We start from the raw sequence: 14430 nt of genomic DNA on the forward strand, positions 1-14430 counted from the left end.
GTACTGTATTTTCTGGCGTATAAGACTACTTTTTAACCCAGGAAAATTTTCTCAAAAGTCGGGGGTCGTCTTATAGGGCTGAAACTTCCGAGCCGGACTGGAGAATCTGCGGTCGCGGCATATGGTGGGGGGAGCTCAAAAACGGCCATGGCCGCATACACTCTGTATGTGGCGACCATATGAAAGCAGCAAGGGCGGTGCTGTACAAGTACAGTAGAAGAAAATCTTGGAGACAGGGAGGGCTGGGCAGGCAGGGAGAGCTGACCAATCCAAGCAGGCTTTGTATACAACAAGTTTTCCTGCTAAGTACCTAAATGTCATAAGCATTTGAATTAAAATTACCATATTGAAATCAAATCTGATGTTTTTTAAATTTTTATTTGATGTGCATTGGAAGAGGAGTAGTCTTATATGGTGAGTATATCCCAAACTCTATATTTTAACTGGAAAAGCTGGGGGTCGTCTTATACGCCGGAAAATACGGTAGATTCCACTTCTTTAGCATCAACAGGAAAATCAGTGTTCAGATCAAGGGAGTGCCACTCAGACCTCACCTGGAATGTTGTCCATTCTGGACACCACAGTTTTAGAGGTAGATTGATAAGCTGAAATGGGTCTGGAGGAAGGCTGGGATACTGTGGGATTCTGGAATCCTTTGAGGGGAGCATTTCTTATGTTTGCATGCATTTGGGGGGCTCTTTGTGGTTTGGGGGCAAAAATGACAGAAAGTTGTGCTACTTTAAAAACAAATAGAGGGTTGGGAGAACTGATGGAGTACTCCAGGGACCACAAAAATACATGTGTGTCTCGCAGGCCCCACTGTGCCCCTGTCGTCCATTAACAAGCATTTCAACTCTTGAGTTATTTAAACAGAAACACTGTGCTGTCTTTTCATTTTCATTTGCTGAGCAGTGAAGGAGAAATTGGAGTCAAAGCCAAGGCAGCCGACAATAGACCTGAGCCAGATGGCAGTTCCCATACAGATGGCTCACGATAAGCGCCATTCCCCAGAGAGTCCATCCATTGCTGTGGTAGAGTCAGAACTTGTTGCAGAATATATCACCACCGGTAAGTCAAGGCAAAGCATGCAAAGGCTTGGCAGAGAAGGCTCTCTTGGGGTTGCTCCCCACAAGTGGAAAGGCTTAGAATTAGGCATGATAGCTCAGCTGGATTGGATTAGATCCCTGTTCTATCCTGTCATCAAAACCAAGACATCCTCCATGGAAAGATGCGGGGAAGGAAGCAACCACTTTTAAAATACAAATGAACCTTAAAGCTAACCATTGATAAGAGAAGCAAACTATGTTGCTTCTATGGCACTGGTTCACATGATATGAGAAGCCAGGACTCCTGGTTTACTGAGAAAGAGCAGCATGTGTACTTTCTTTGCCTTTTTCTGAATGTGGGTAAAACTGCCACTCTGGCTATTTTGCCCCTCTCTCTAGCAAGCTACACATTAAAACCAAGGATTGTTTTTAGATTACTTTGTCTGACTTGTTCCCAGGTGGGTGGAGGACCCAGATCATCAGCTGCACCCTCATTCAATCAACACGATAAATAGATGATTGAACAGCCTGGAGCAAGCCACTTTGCTTCTGAAAGATAGTTAAATATATCTGGTAGCATTTCTCTTCTAGGAAGGGGCAAGGCTTAATTTGAACCAGGACTCTGTCCTGGAGCCTGAACCACCTTGATGTGAGAGCATTAACAGTGTCTCTGAGCATGTTCAGAGTGCCTCTCCAAATTTAGTCACCTCTAGCCATTCCTAGAAGAAAAGGGTGTTCATGTTTCAGTAGCCACTGTTCCTTTCTTTTTGAGAAATTTAGTTGTTGGGATGACCTCATCTTTTATGTGCAGCAGTTCTAGCCCCAAATCTACTCTTGCTTGATTTGCTTGACAAATCTACTCTTGCTTGGCAGTCTTTGGCCTTCCACATGTTTTGGATTACAGCTCCCATAATTCTACGCTATTGGCCTTGCTAGCTGGGGCCTCTGGAATGAAAGTTCAGAACATTGGGAGAGCCAGAATTTTTCCATCCCTGTTGTAAAGATTCTAGGGAATGCTGGGGCGGTAATGGCCTCCATGGTTTGTTGAGTCCATATTCAAAGAAAACAGTCAGTGCCTGCCTGCTTTTTCTGGCTTCTCTGTGTCTCAGCCAAACCTCACATTCCCAAAACAAGGAGCACGTTGTTCTCAGAGGGGCGGGATACAAATAAATTTTATTTATTTATTATTTATTAGCTTGCCATTATTGAAATGATCAAACGTATAGAATATAGATTCAAGATGCCTATTCAGTACACTTTTAAGTATCTTGTGCAGAGGTCCTTCTCAGTATTGTCAGTCAAGTATAAATGTTGGGAATTGAATCAGGACCCTTTATCTGAAAACTTTGTCTTCTGCCACTCTACCGTAGAACTCTCCCCCCCCCCCCACAGACTTTTAAAAGTGGAGCTAAAAGAAGGTTAAGACTTGTCAAAATACATTTTATTTTTTTGTCAAACATTGCACTTTTCTCCCTACCTTTTCTCCTAAACTCTATAAGCTTTACATTTATGTATCATCTTGTGTTGCTCAGTTTGTGGCTTCATTGTTGAGGGCCCAGCTTTCTGGTTTCAATAGAGATGTTGTAACAGTTTTGCAAACTGCCATTTCTTTGTTGTGTGGCTTACTGGGCTTGTCTGCTTTCTTATATGTTTGTGCATTGTGGTTTTCCTAGAGATGGAAAACCTCCCAAATGTCAGTGGATCTGGGAAGTGGTGAGCCACAACCTTTGCATATGCCATGCCAAGAAGCACCATGAGAAATTTTTAGCTTTGTTTTTATGTTTACCCACTGCTGTATAGGTACAGACATTGTATTATGAACAGTTTGAAAATAATGGGTGAAGGTTTTCCCTTTCTCTCAAAATATTACCCTTTGGAGAAGTTAAGGACAGACAAAAGAAAATACTTCATTATACAAGAAATAACTAATTTGAAAAAAAGAGACAATGACATTTGCATTTGTATGATCTGTACATAGAACAGAATGAAGTGGGGAAATCATGAAGGTGAAAGAATGGAAGTATGGACTCACATTTTACATTTGTTTTCCTGTGTCAGAACAGCTTCCTGCAAGTGTACACTAACACAGCTGTGATTGTTTTCTTTTGTGTGCTAGTTTTCTAATTTGGCTGGAAAAGTGTAACTGCAGGTCTTGTGCTTGCAGGGATTTTTTTTTTATGAATAGAAGAGCAAATGTAAAAACATGTTCCTTAGTCATGGTTTCCATGTTTTATGCATAACCCTAAAAATATTATTCCACACCTGTGGTCTGAAGTGGTACAGCCCATTCCACCATCATGGGACACTTCTTCCTCATTCGCTTGCATGTATAAAATAGCCCAGGTCTTTTTAAAAAGGAAAACCAGATATTTCCCCATGAGGCAGGGCTGTCAAAGAGGGTCAGCATGGTGTAGTGGCTTGAGTATTGGACTATGACGCTGGAAACTGGGGCTCAAATTCCCACTCAGCCATGGAAGCCCACTAGGTGACCTTGGGCAAGTCTCACACTGAACAAATCTTGCCAGTGATAGGGTTACCTTAGGGTCAGCGTAAATTCAAATAACTTGAAAGCACATGACAACAAGGCCTCTTGATGTGACACTACTTATGCTAGCTGGGACGGAAACCTCCATGCCCTGAGAAAAGATATATCTGGTTATGGGAGCCAAACTGTTTCCAGCACAGGGGTTCTGTGACATCATATTCTGATGCTGTTTTTATTCATTTATTTTAGTTTTGAAACAGTAGTGATGCTGTAGCAGGAGTTGTTTAACCTCATACCATTTTATGGTGTGAACATATGTAGCCTTGTTAGTTCCTGCTAAGGGATCCATGTCATGATTGTAGTCTCCTTTCTCCTTTTTGCTGAACCAAGTTGAGAAGAGCTTAAAGGATAATCAGGAAAGCAAGCATTAAACACCCTCTCCTTCAGCATCTTTGTTCCAGTATCATATTTCCCATGAGGTCTATATTGTTTTTGTAAAGGCCAAAAGATCTCCTTACAGATTTATCATGTCCCTGAGATATTGGGTGCAATGTCTTTCATGTCCTTTTGCTGCTTCCAGGGGTATCTGGCTTAGTAGCTATGAAGGTAAGTGCCAGGTCAGAACTTTGAAAAAGATACTTTTTTGGACTATAACTGGAAGAATTCCCCCATCCAGCATTGACCATACTGGTTTGGGAGTCTAGTGTTCTAGTCCATAAAAGTATCTTTTAGGCCTCCCCAAGAAGGCAGTTTGAGATTTTACAACTAATCTTCTGTAGGAGGTTAGAGTCCTATATCTTTTCTCTTTTTTGCACATGAGAGTTTAAGAGAGGCATTGGCTTTGTTTTAGAGCTAACACCAGCTGGGAATGAGTAGAGCAATGTGCCTCTTCTCTTAGCTCTAACATTTTTGTCTATCTGCAGACTCAGGAAGACAGCACTGTGTTCCTTCACATTCGGAAGAATATCTCCAAAACCACATAGGTTAGATGTTTTATTTCTAAAAGACCTTTTAAAAAATTGTGAAACATATCAGAAATGCCCAGGATAACTTGACAGAACTTCCCTGCCCAGAAGTCCTGGCCAGCTCTGGCACTGAATACTCTATCTGCAATAAGTATACTGTTAACATTTTAAACATTAGACAGGTTCATTCATGAGCTTTCAGGTAAACCTGTCTATGGTATGAAGGGTTAGGCTGACTGTATTGGCTACAAGTTCTGATAGCTGCTACTGTCACCAATGAGTACTTCATTGCAGCTTTTTTTGTGAGAGCAAAGACAACTAGAAATTTGCTCTAGCTGCTTGTTCTTCTGGGCTTTTGCAAAGCAGCCACTACCAAATACTGCCAGAAAGTAGGCAAGTGTTTAGTGGCATGAGGCTGCATCTAGAAGAGATCTACCTGAAACTGACTGTAGCAGAACAGAAACTTGCAACAGTCACTTGGAGGGTTCTGACCATGTGCTTCAGAAGCTGCCCTGATGACTTTCCCTTAATCTTGGAGTGTTATTTGGAACTTGGAGGAAAATGAATGTGTAGCTGATTCCTGCTACATTTTCAAGAGTCTGTTGAGTTTAAGGTTTAGAGGAACCTGCAGTGTTGGTCTGTTGTTCCTTGGAGTATACCAGCAGACTTATTATTTGATGAAAAGCATGGCATCAGGGCTCATGTGCATACTCTTCTGACATCAAAGTTATTTTGAGTTTGTTGGTGCCTAGAATGTCAGTTTAAGAGACATTCATTTTTCCTTTCCTCCAGAAGAAAGTTACACTCTGTTGAAACAAGAGTGTACTTACATTCATTTAAATTTTACCCATATTTTATTTGGGTATTCAACTGAGGAGATAACTTTGTGGTGCAACCTTAATAAGTCCCCATTGACTTCTGTTTTATGCCCTCCCCTGGTTCCCTTTCCTTCTTTCAGTGAGTCACCGTGCCCAGCCCCACCAGCAGTCTTCCCAGCCCCAGCGGACTCTGCTGCAGCATGTGGCCCAGTCCCAGACAGCGACACAGACATCTGTTGTGGTGAAGTCCATCCCTGCATCCTCAACAGGAGCCATCACCCACATCATGCAGCAGGTTGGTCCCTGTCCTCTCCAAAGGCTCCTTGTTCTTACAATGGTTAGGGTGGAGGGTCTGCCATGCCTCCCAGTGTTTCCTGGGGGTGGAGTGAGGAGGATGACAGAATGCTAGACCTTAGGATCAGCCAGAGAAATTGGGAGTGCTCTTGATGATCAGGGGAACAGAATGCTAATGCATTCCTCATTATTTGGGTGGGTTCAACAGTCCAGCTGTTTCCCTGACCCATTGCAGCATCTGACCTTCTTACCAGTTAAAGGTGAATGTTAGCATTCTACTTAGTTATTACTGAATTTATACCCTGCCTTGCTCTGTGAATAGGATCGAAGTGTTAGCAAGGGTAAAATCTAGATGTTGTGTGTGTGTGTGTGTGTGTTTTGTGGATCCCTGGAAAATTTAATTTTGCCAGCTTGGTTTCTCTTAATTTGCTCAGTTCTGTGCAAAAATGGCAGTGCTGGAAACAGTATTTCCAAGCTACAGGTTCCTGTTGGTCATTTCAAGGTTTTTTTTCTTTTTAATGGTGGGGGTGAAGCCCCACCACTTCAGGGAATAAAAGTAGATTGGCCTAAAATCACATCCCTTGCTGCCTGCTGCTCTGGATGCAATTACCTATTTAGGTCAATAGTGCCCCCATGGTGGGAGTACAAGGTGGGCAGCAATACACTTTGCACCGGTAAGGGGACCATGTAGCCTTTGTCATATTGAGCTGCAATTCCCATCATCCCTCATAGTCCCTCAATACCTGGAGGTACTCACGTTCTCCCTCCTTGCTCTATGCAGGCTCTTGGGTTTGATCTTTGCTCTTTGGATGTTTAATTCCCCTCCACTAAAGCTTTCTTGCCTTCATCTTGCCTATTTTTAGGCTCTGAGCAGCCACACAGCCTTCACCAAGCACAGTGAACATCTCGGCACAGAAGAAGGTGAGGTGGAAGAGATGGACACACTGGATCCTCAGACGGGCCTCTTCTACCGCTCTGCCCTGACGCATGTGCAGAAGCAGCAGAAGTTGAACCAGCCCCAGCTGGAGCAGACTCAGCTCCAAGTCAAGACCCTGCAGTGCTTCCAGGCAAAACAGAAGCAGACCATCCACCTCCAAGCTGACCAGCTCCCACACAAACTTCCCCAGATGCCCCAGCTCTCCATCCGTCACCAGAAACTTGCTCCATTGCAACAAGACTCGACACAGTCTAAGCTGGACCCCCATTCGGCCACCCACCACTCGATAGTCCGCGAGAGGCAGCTGCCCACCTTAGTGGCCCAGCCCCAGCAGACTGTGGTCCAGGTGCTTGCTGTCAAAACCACCCAGCAGCTGCCGAAACTTCAACAGGCACCGACAGCACAAAAAATTTACGTCCAGCCCCAGAGCCAAATGCAACTCCCTGCCGCTCCTGAGAAGCAACCGGCAAGCCAGGTAACGGGCTCTTGGAGGTTAGGTGGAAAATGAGCTATCCATCTTAGCATCCCTGAAGAAGGAAGGGATTATCAGGTTAGGCGGGGTGTTTTTTTTGTTTTTGTTTTTTTGTTTGTTTGTTTGTTTGTTTGTTTTTACAAAGGCCACATTGATTTTCCATCAGGAAACTGAAGCATGACAAAGGCAGACAGTACAGTTGTTCCTATGGATTTGCGAATTTGAATTCTGAAGATCTCTGAGTCCTCCATCTTCCAGATGGTGACCATAAAGTCACAATAGAGGACCTAGAGATTCCTAGAGAAAACATTTCTCTAGGCATTTGCAGGTTTTCCTGCATGATTCTGTGGTCACCTCCCAGCAGATGTTGACCATAGAGTAGCATTTGAGGACCTAGAGATTCCTAGAGAGGTGTTCTCTCAGGTATTTAAAAAAATACTAGCTTTTTATTTATGGGTTTTCAACTTTCTTGGGGGTCTTGCACTCCTAACCCCAGAGAATGCAACTGGCAAGCATCAGGCTTCTTTTCTGTCCTTTGTGTTATCTCCTGTTCTCCAAACCCCTCCATTTTGCTACTAGGTTTTTCAGATGATTCTATATGATCTAGGATGCGAGGAAATAACTCTTTTTCCACTGATGAGGGTTTTATCCTCTGCCACAGCTGTTTGCTGTTACATGCCAGTCAAGGACTAAAAATATGTTATATTTTACCAAGGTCCCTTTCACACTGTACAGTTAGCATTTTGATCCCACTTTAACTACCTTGGCTTTTTCCTATGGAATTCTGGGGTTTGTAGTTTCATGAGGTATTTAGAATTCTCTGGCAGACTGCTCTGGTGCTTTCCCAAATTACAAATCCTCAGATCTCATAAGATGAAGTTATGATGCTTAAAGTAGAACCAAAGTTCTATAATTGTGAAAGGGGCACACATGGAGGAATTGCAGCTCCCAGTGTTTCACCACTATTGGCTATGTTATCAAGGGCCACTGTGGAGAGCAACCTAATTCCTACCCCAACATTAAACATGTTGACATGAGCATGTCCAGAGGAGGACAAGCAAAATGGTGAAAGGTCTGAAGCCATGCCCTATTAGGAGCCTAGAGAAGAGAAGGTTAAGAGTTGAACACAGAACAGCGGATGCAAGCTACAGGAAAAGAGATTCCACTTAAACATTAGGAGGAACTTCCTGTCAGTAAGAGCTATTCGACAGTGGAACACACTCCCTCAGAGTGTGGTGGAGTCTCCTTCTGAGGTTTTTAAACATAAGTTTGATGGCCATCAATCAGGGATGATTTGGTTGTAACTTTGCATAGAGGGGGTTTGGACTGGATGGCCTTTATGGTCTCTTCCAGCTCTACAGTTCTATGATTTCATGTGTCTAGGTGAGCTAGCCCCTTCTATTTTGAAGTCTTGTTTTAAAGCCAAATAATGCTTCCAGGTGCACAGTTCAGTAGTAGGCATATACTCCCTGCACACCTTGTTTTAAGAAGAAATGGTTGGATTCTTTATCCTTGCCCACAGCAAATCCAGCATCAGTGTTTGGAGTGGGAAGCACACATGTCATTTCATCTGCCTTGATACACAATTTGCTAAACCAGCATGTCAACATTTTATACAGATACTCCTCTTTAGTCCACCAGTTGATCTGGTGTGTGTATGCGTGTGCCTTCAAGTCACCTGCTGACATCTGGCAACCCCATAGGGTTTTCTTAAGCAAGGAATCCCCAGAGGTGGTTTTGCCAGTTCTTTCTTCTGAAATATAGCCTACAGCACCTGTTATTCATTGGCAATCTCCAAGCACTAATTAGGGCTGACCCTGCTTCACTTTCAAGATCAGACAGGATCTGGTACCTTTAGGCTGTTGTAGGCCCTCACATGACCCTGGTGGTCAGATCAAAGTTGGGGAAGACACAAACCCAGGATCATGTCTTGATAAAGTGGAGTACTCTGAAATGTGGTTGGTTGGAAGGAATTTCCCACAATGACCTGAAACAACACTTGGTTGCAAGTCTCAGTCAGCAGTTTAAATGCAATTCTCCCTATAGCCAGTCCTGATCAAAGTGTAATCTGTATTTATTAATACCTAGTCTTTATATGCAAAGGGATCTTGTAGCACCTTTGAAACTAACTGTGCAAAAGAAGTTGTGGCATAAGCTTTCATACACTTGGTCTATTTCCTCAGACCCCATCTAAGAAAGCTTATGCTATAACTTCGTTCACATAGTTAGTCTCCAAGGTGCTACACGATCCCTTTGCATACTGATATTTCAGGCTAACACAGCTATGTCTTTGAATTCTGCCCTATGGTTAACATTTATATGTTACTACAGGTGTTAATTGTTCTTCACATGCATTAGCTTGTTGTAATACTTAGAACAAGGGAGTTCAGTATTAATATCTCTCCTCCCATACTGTAGAACATAAGATAGTAGGTTGCTTAAGGCCTAGTGAGTTCATATCATGGCAGAGTTGACATTCAGACTTGTTGATTTGTAGCCTCCTTCTTAGGCCTTAAGCTGCAGCAGCTGCATTTCAGTGATATAATTGTCACTGGATACGAGAAAAGGATGGCTGCTGTTGCTGAGGCACTGAGAAGATCAGCCCTGTCAAATCTGCAGCTCTATTAGCTGAGCCCTTTCTAAATACAAATCATTGTGACTGCCATTGATTGCATGGATCAACTCCTAATTTTGTTCCCTTTCTTTGTTTTCTTTTGTTTGTTCTTTTTTTTAGGTATAAAGTTATTGATTTCCGTCCCCGTAAATACCTTTTTTTAATTTCTATGGAAAAAAAGACGAACTCCGAGCGGCAGTCTAAGGATCTCCATTGTACGTCTTCCTTTGTAGTTTACATCACCCTCAGCTTAGTAACTCTTTGTCCTAGAGGAGCGATCTCATTTTCCTTGGGAGGGCCAAAACCAGATGGGAATGAAGGAAAATGAAATAGCCAAAAAAGGTGTACATTGACCATCATACAATCCCCTAAAAAGGTGTTGGCATTAGGTGCTTCAGACAGGGGAAATGACCAAGGCGTTACTTTGGGGGTGTAAATCCCAAAGGAAAACGGGACTGCTGTGGCGTAATTGCCAAAACAGACTTCTGGCAGTCAGGAAATCTATCTTGGCATCCCCTTATTAGTTGCCCCCTCCCTTCCCTTTTTGGCTGCTAATCATTCTGTTTTAAAATCCCAAGTTTCCAATTCTTTTCCCCATGGAAAGTGTTGCTGGTGTGTTTCTATTATATTATTATTTAGCTCTTAAAACAAATGGAACCAAACCAAACCAATCTGTCTGTAACATGCACAACCCAAATTTGATTTTCAGGTGCACCAGCCTATAATAACCCAAGGATCTTCTGTTACAAAGATAACTTTTGAAGGACATCAGCCACCTACTGTGTCCAAGGTAGCCACTGTCAGTTCAGTGCCCAAGCTGGCACCACCGCTTCCGAACCTATTTCCTGGCCAGGTGCCTGTGAAGACTGCAGTAGCAGACATTTTGAAAATGTCCATGATGGAGGCGCAGATTGACCCAAGTGTTGACCGTGTGATAGTGGAGCCTGCTGGCAACAAGGCCTCTCCTGGGAGCCTACCAAGTGAAGCAGAACCATCATCCACTTCGGTGCTGAGAGTTGCCACCGTAGGGACGGCCACAGGTGTGTCGGCATCTGTCCTCCAGCAGCCCAAACGCTTGGACTCAGCTTCAAGCCCTCTAGGTGTTGGGCTACCCTTGCAGGAGAGGAAGCAAGTTGTCCAGCCCCCACCTGCAGCCAGCCAGTTCATTCGAATCCAGAACATTGCCCCAAAGAAAACTGAGGAGATCCCTGCGGAGATCCTAATCCAGGTAAGTCATGCACAGACCCATTGGATTGGCACACACACTCAGGGTCTCTGTCCATTTGATCTGGGCTAATGCTTGCCACCAGTCCACTGAAGTACTGCCCAGGAGCTAATTTCCAACCGCCAGAGTGCACCAAAATAATTTCTTTTCCTTCTGTTCTGGATATGAATTTTGGCAATCGTGCCAAAAAAATTAAAATGGAATTTGAAGAGTTTTGGGGACTCGGTGGACACATATCTGGTGTCCACGTTTTTTCCCAACTCAATTCTCTGTCATCCTTCTACCCCATGAGTTTTTTGTTTTGCCGGTGCTTTGAAGACAACAAGTCTTCTAATGTCAGTGAAAAGGGACCATGCCTTTCTTTAGGTTCAAGGGGAGGGTGGGAATCTATCCCTTATGTTCATTTATGTTTAATGCAGAAACATAGCTATGTTGGTTTGGAATATCAGTATGCAAAGGGATCTTCCAGGACTTTTTTTGAGACTAGATGTGCAAAAGAAGTTGTATCATGAACTTTTGTAGACTTGAGGGTTCTACAGTAGGTGTGGTGAGGGCTGATATCCAGACGCTCCAAGCCTTCACCATGCCACCCGGGCGCCATCTTGGTACGCGCCTGTCCACACGACATGTGCCATGATGATGCTCATTGTACACAGCACCTAAACAGGGTCTTTTGGGGGCTTCTTTTTGCTCCTTCCAGAAGCTGCAGTGTGCATCTGGACGCCGCAGCCTCCATCTGGGGCGAAAAAGGGGTGGCTTCAGACCACCACAAAGGAATCACTGTCTTAGAGAATGTTTTGGAATCGCTGTCTTAGAGAATGTGGGATTCTTGTGACCTGGGAACTTGGAGGAAAAGGTGGAAGTCTTCGTTACTACTTTGTAGGTCAAGTCTTCTTGCCCATCTTAGTTGCTTATTTAATAACAAAAAGATGGGAAATCAGATTGGCCATCATTCTTGTAACTTCTGAAGTCCATTAGTCTTTTCTTTTTCAGCTTTGCAGTCAGTGCTGCTGCTTGTAGATGCCTCCCCTTTCCCCATTATTAGACTGGCTTCTGCCTTGTTCTTGCTACCTTCCTTCACTAACGCGTGGTGTTCCCCTCTTCTCTTCCAGACGATCCCTCAGTATTCTGTGGCCTGTCATTCCACCTCCAATGTGGTCGTGGAACCCAGCGGTCTTTTGGAGCTCAACAATTTCACCAGCCAACGCCTTGATGACGAGGAGACGGTGATGGAGCAGGACATTGACAGCAGCAACGAGGAAGGAATGGAGCTCAGCCCAACACAGAATTTGGAACAGTCGTAGCATACCTGGAATACCCAGGTGCACTTTAAGAACACATACAGACAACAGTAGCAAAGTCTTGGCTTGTTTGTACCCAAGACGCAACCTTGTATTATTTTTGAAAAGCACTTTGCTAATCGGAGGTGTTCGGACACGCCCAGTGCCAACGCGTTGACAAAACAGGGATCCCAAGATGGTTTCTGACTGAGGTGACCTTGCCATTCTAGAGTATGCGTATGACAGGAGAATGTATATTTTTAAGCCGAGAAGACAAGGAACGTGCAGTGATTTTTTTTTTCTTGAAGGTATATTGAAGTTTTGTTACACCATTCTGAACCAGCTACTGAAGCTTTCATGGTGTAACCCACCCTCCTTCCAAAAAACCCATACACACAACCTCCCACAAACTTAAATTTCTCTGCGGTTGAAGAAATCACCTTCCCAAAGAGATGTTTCTAAGTGTAAGTCTCTTTAAAACACACACACACCTGCCTTTCTGTGCTGGGGAAGTACCTTAAATTTTAGGAGGGAGCTTTCCTTTATTGATGCACCACTTTTTTTATCCAGCAAGATTTGAAAAAGTTGGCCTTAAAAACATAAAATAAAAAAAAGAATGGTGTTGCCCAGGAATAGTCCAGAATGAGGGGGAAATACACTGTGAAGTTCAAGAAATATTTGTCTGTCACACATGCACCCATTTGGTCATCAGCAGGTGAAATTGTCTACCTACCCCCACACTGACAAAGTTTTATTTATTAAAATGTAAAGACCTAAAGGGAGAGTTTCAGTTTCTGTGACAGAAGTCCAGTAATCTTAAAAACAGGTATCTAAAGAGTTTCAGGATGGAAGCAACAAATCTCTACAGAAAACACCACTGTTCAAAATGCGGGCATTGAAATCCAAGAGGCAAAAACACAGATGTGGTTTGACAAACAGAGATGTCTTTTATTTTTAACACGCTTTGCTTTTGTTTTTAAATAAACTTTAATTATGACTGTTTGGGAGGACTTTTAAAAACATAAAAGCTGCCCTTTTTATAGTTTTCTTCTGTTTTTGAAGTGATCTTTCTCAGCCTTATTGTTTTGGTTTGCACAAGTAATATGGTGGGATTTTTGCGATGGCTGGAGCAACCAGATTTAAAAACAGTCTCTTGTACATCTTGGTAACAAAGACTTTGGGGTTCTTTTTATAAAAGAAAAGAATACTGTACATAGGAACACATTTTTAACTTTTTTTGTATAGATTTAATTATACATAAACCTTTTAAGATTTTTGATGTATCCTGTATATACACATATCTGTTGAACTGGCTGTGTTTGTTTCTTGATTTATTTTTTTTTTGGAGGGCGGGTGGTTTGGTGCTGAAATACTACTATTAAGTAGAACTCTGAAGGCTCTAATACATTTTGTGTCAATATTTTTTACATTGTGATTTTAGAGTTTTGTAATTAAAACAACCACTAGAGAACATGCCAGGAGCTGAAATACAACACCAAAAATACTTTGTTGTCCTTTAAATATTGTGTGTGTAACATTTGGCTGTCCTACAGATGGCAGTGTTAGCCATTCTTTAGCATCTGTTGGTTGTTAACTCTTTTATAAAAGTCTTACGACTTCTATTCCTGTTTCCCCAGCTGTTGTGATAATCCTGCTTGGTTTTCTACAGTCCAAAGTGAGGCTGTTCAGTGGGCCTTGCCTATGCACTGAATGTGTGATGTGTTTCTTTAAATGAGGAGCATCAATGCCTGTTCAGATGCCTGGCAGAACTTGCTCCTGTGGAAGTGAAAATGAGATTGAAGTCACATGCTTATAACAATCCAAAGTAGAATTTACATGGAAGTCTAAAACTTTCATACAGCCTGCTGTATGAAAGTTTTAGGTGTCCATGTTAGGAGCCTGTGAATTCAATCTCATTTCCCCTTCCACGGTAGGTGGTTCCAGTCCAACACCAGGTTGGGAGGCCAAGCTCATTTTTGGTGCAACCTGAAAGACTATTGTAATGTCTATTGGCGTGAAAGCTGGTCAGAAGATAGACCACTAGACTAGATGTTCTGCAGCAGATCCACAGGAGTCTTGCCATTGTTCACCAGTAGCAACTTTTAGACCAGCATTAAACTAATAGAGTTCATGCTGTGTAGTAAGATTTAGATTTGTGTTTGTTCAAGCAGGCCATCTCAGTATATGCACAACTTGTAGGATGCAACAGGTAATTGACTTGATTGCTTCTGATGCCATCATTTTGAATTTCCAGCTAGTACAATGTAAGGTTTTAGTAAAACGGAAGGTAGATC

General features: G+C 42.9%; 1 protein-coding gene across 11 annotated transcripts in view; it reads left to right on the top strand.

Annotated features, from left to right (window-relative positions):
- The window catches only part of EMSY (EMSY transcriptional repressor, BRCA2 interacting), a 57704-nt gene extending 43946 nt beyond the window's left edge, over positions 1 to 13758 (top strand). For 7 of the 11 annotated variants that reach the window (XM_042457207.1, XM_042457210.1, XM_042457213.1 and 4 more), the window contains 6 exons: positions 913 to 1068; positions 4455 to 4514; positions 5455 to 5609; positions 6472 to 7020; positions 10341 to 10859; positions 11969 to 13758. In XM_042457207.1, the coding sequence (XP_042313141.1) occupies positions 913 to 1068; positions 4455 to 4514; positions 5455 to 5609; positions 6472 to 7020; positions 10341 to 10859; positions 11969 to 12160 (1631 nt within the window). In that variant the 3' untranslated portion in view covers positions 12161 to 13758. Of the gene's footprint in view, positions 1 to 912; positions 1069 to 4454; positions 4515 to 5454; positions 5610 to 6471; positions 7021 to 9751; positions 9847 to 10340; positions 10860 to 11968 lie in introns of those variants that run through there. The other 4 variants (XM_042457211.1, XM_042457215.1, XM_042457216.1 and 1 more) reach the window with 2 other exon arrangements.
- Positions 13759 to 14430: the final 672 nt, after the last annotated feature.

The sequence above is a fragment of the Sceloporus undulatus genome, chromosome 3 (genome assembly GCF_019175285.1).
Source record: "Sceloporus undulatus isolate JIND9_A2432 ecotype Alabama chromosome 3, SceUnd_v1.1, whole genome shotgun sequence".
Classification (NCBI taxonomy): Eukaryota; Metazoa; Chordata; class Lepidosauria; order Squamata; family Phrynosomatidae; genus Sceloporus; species Sceloporus undulatus.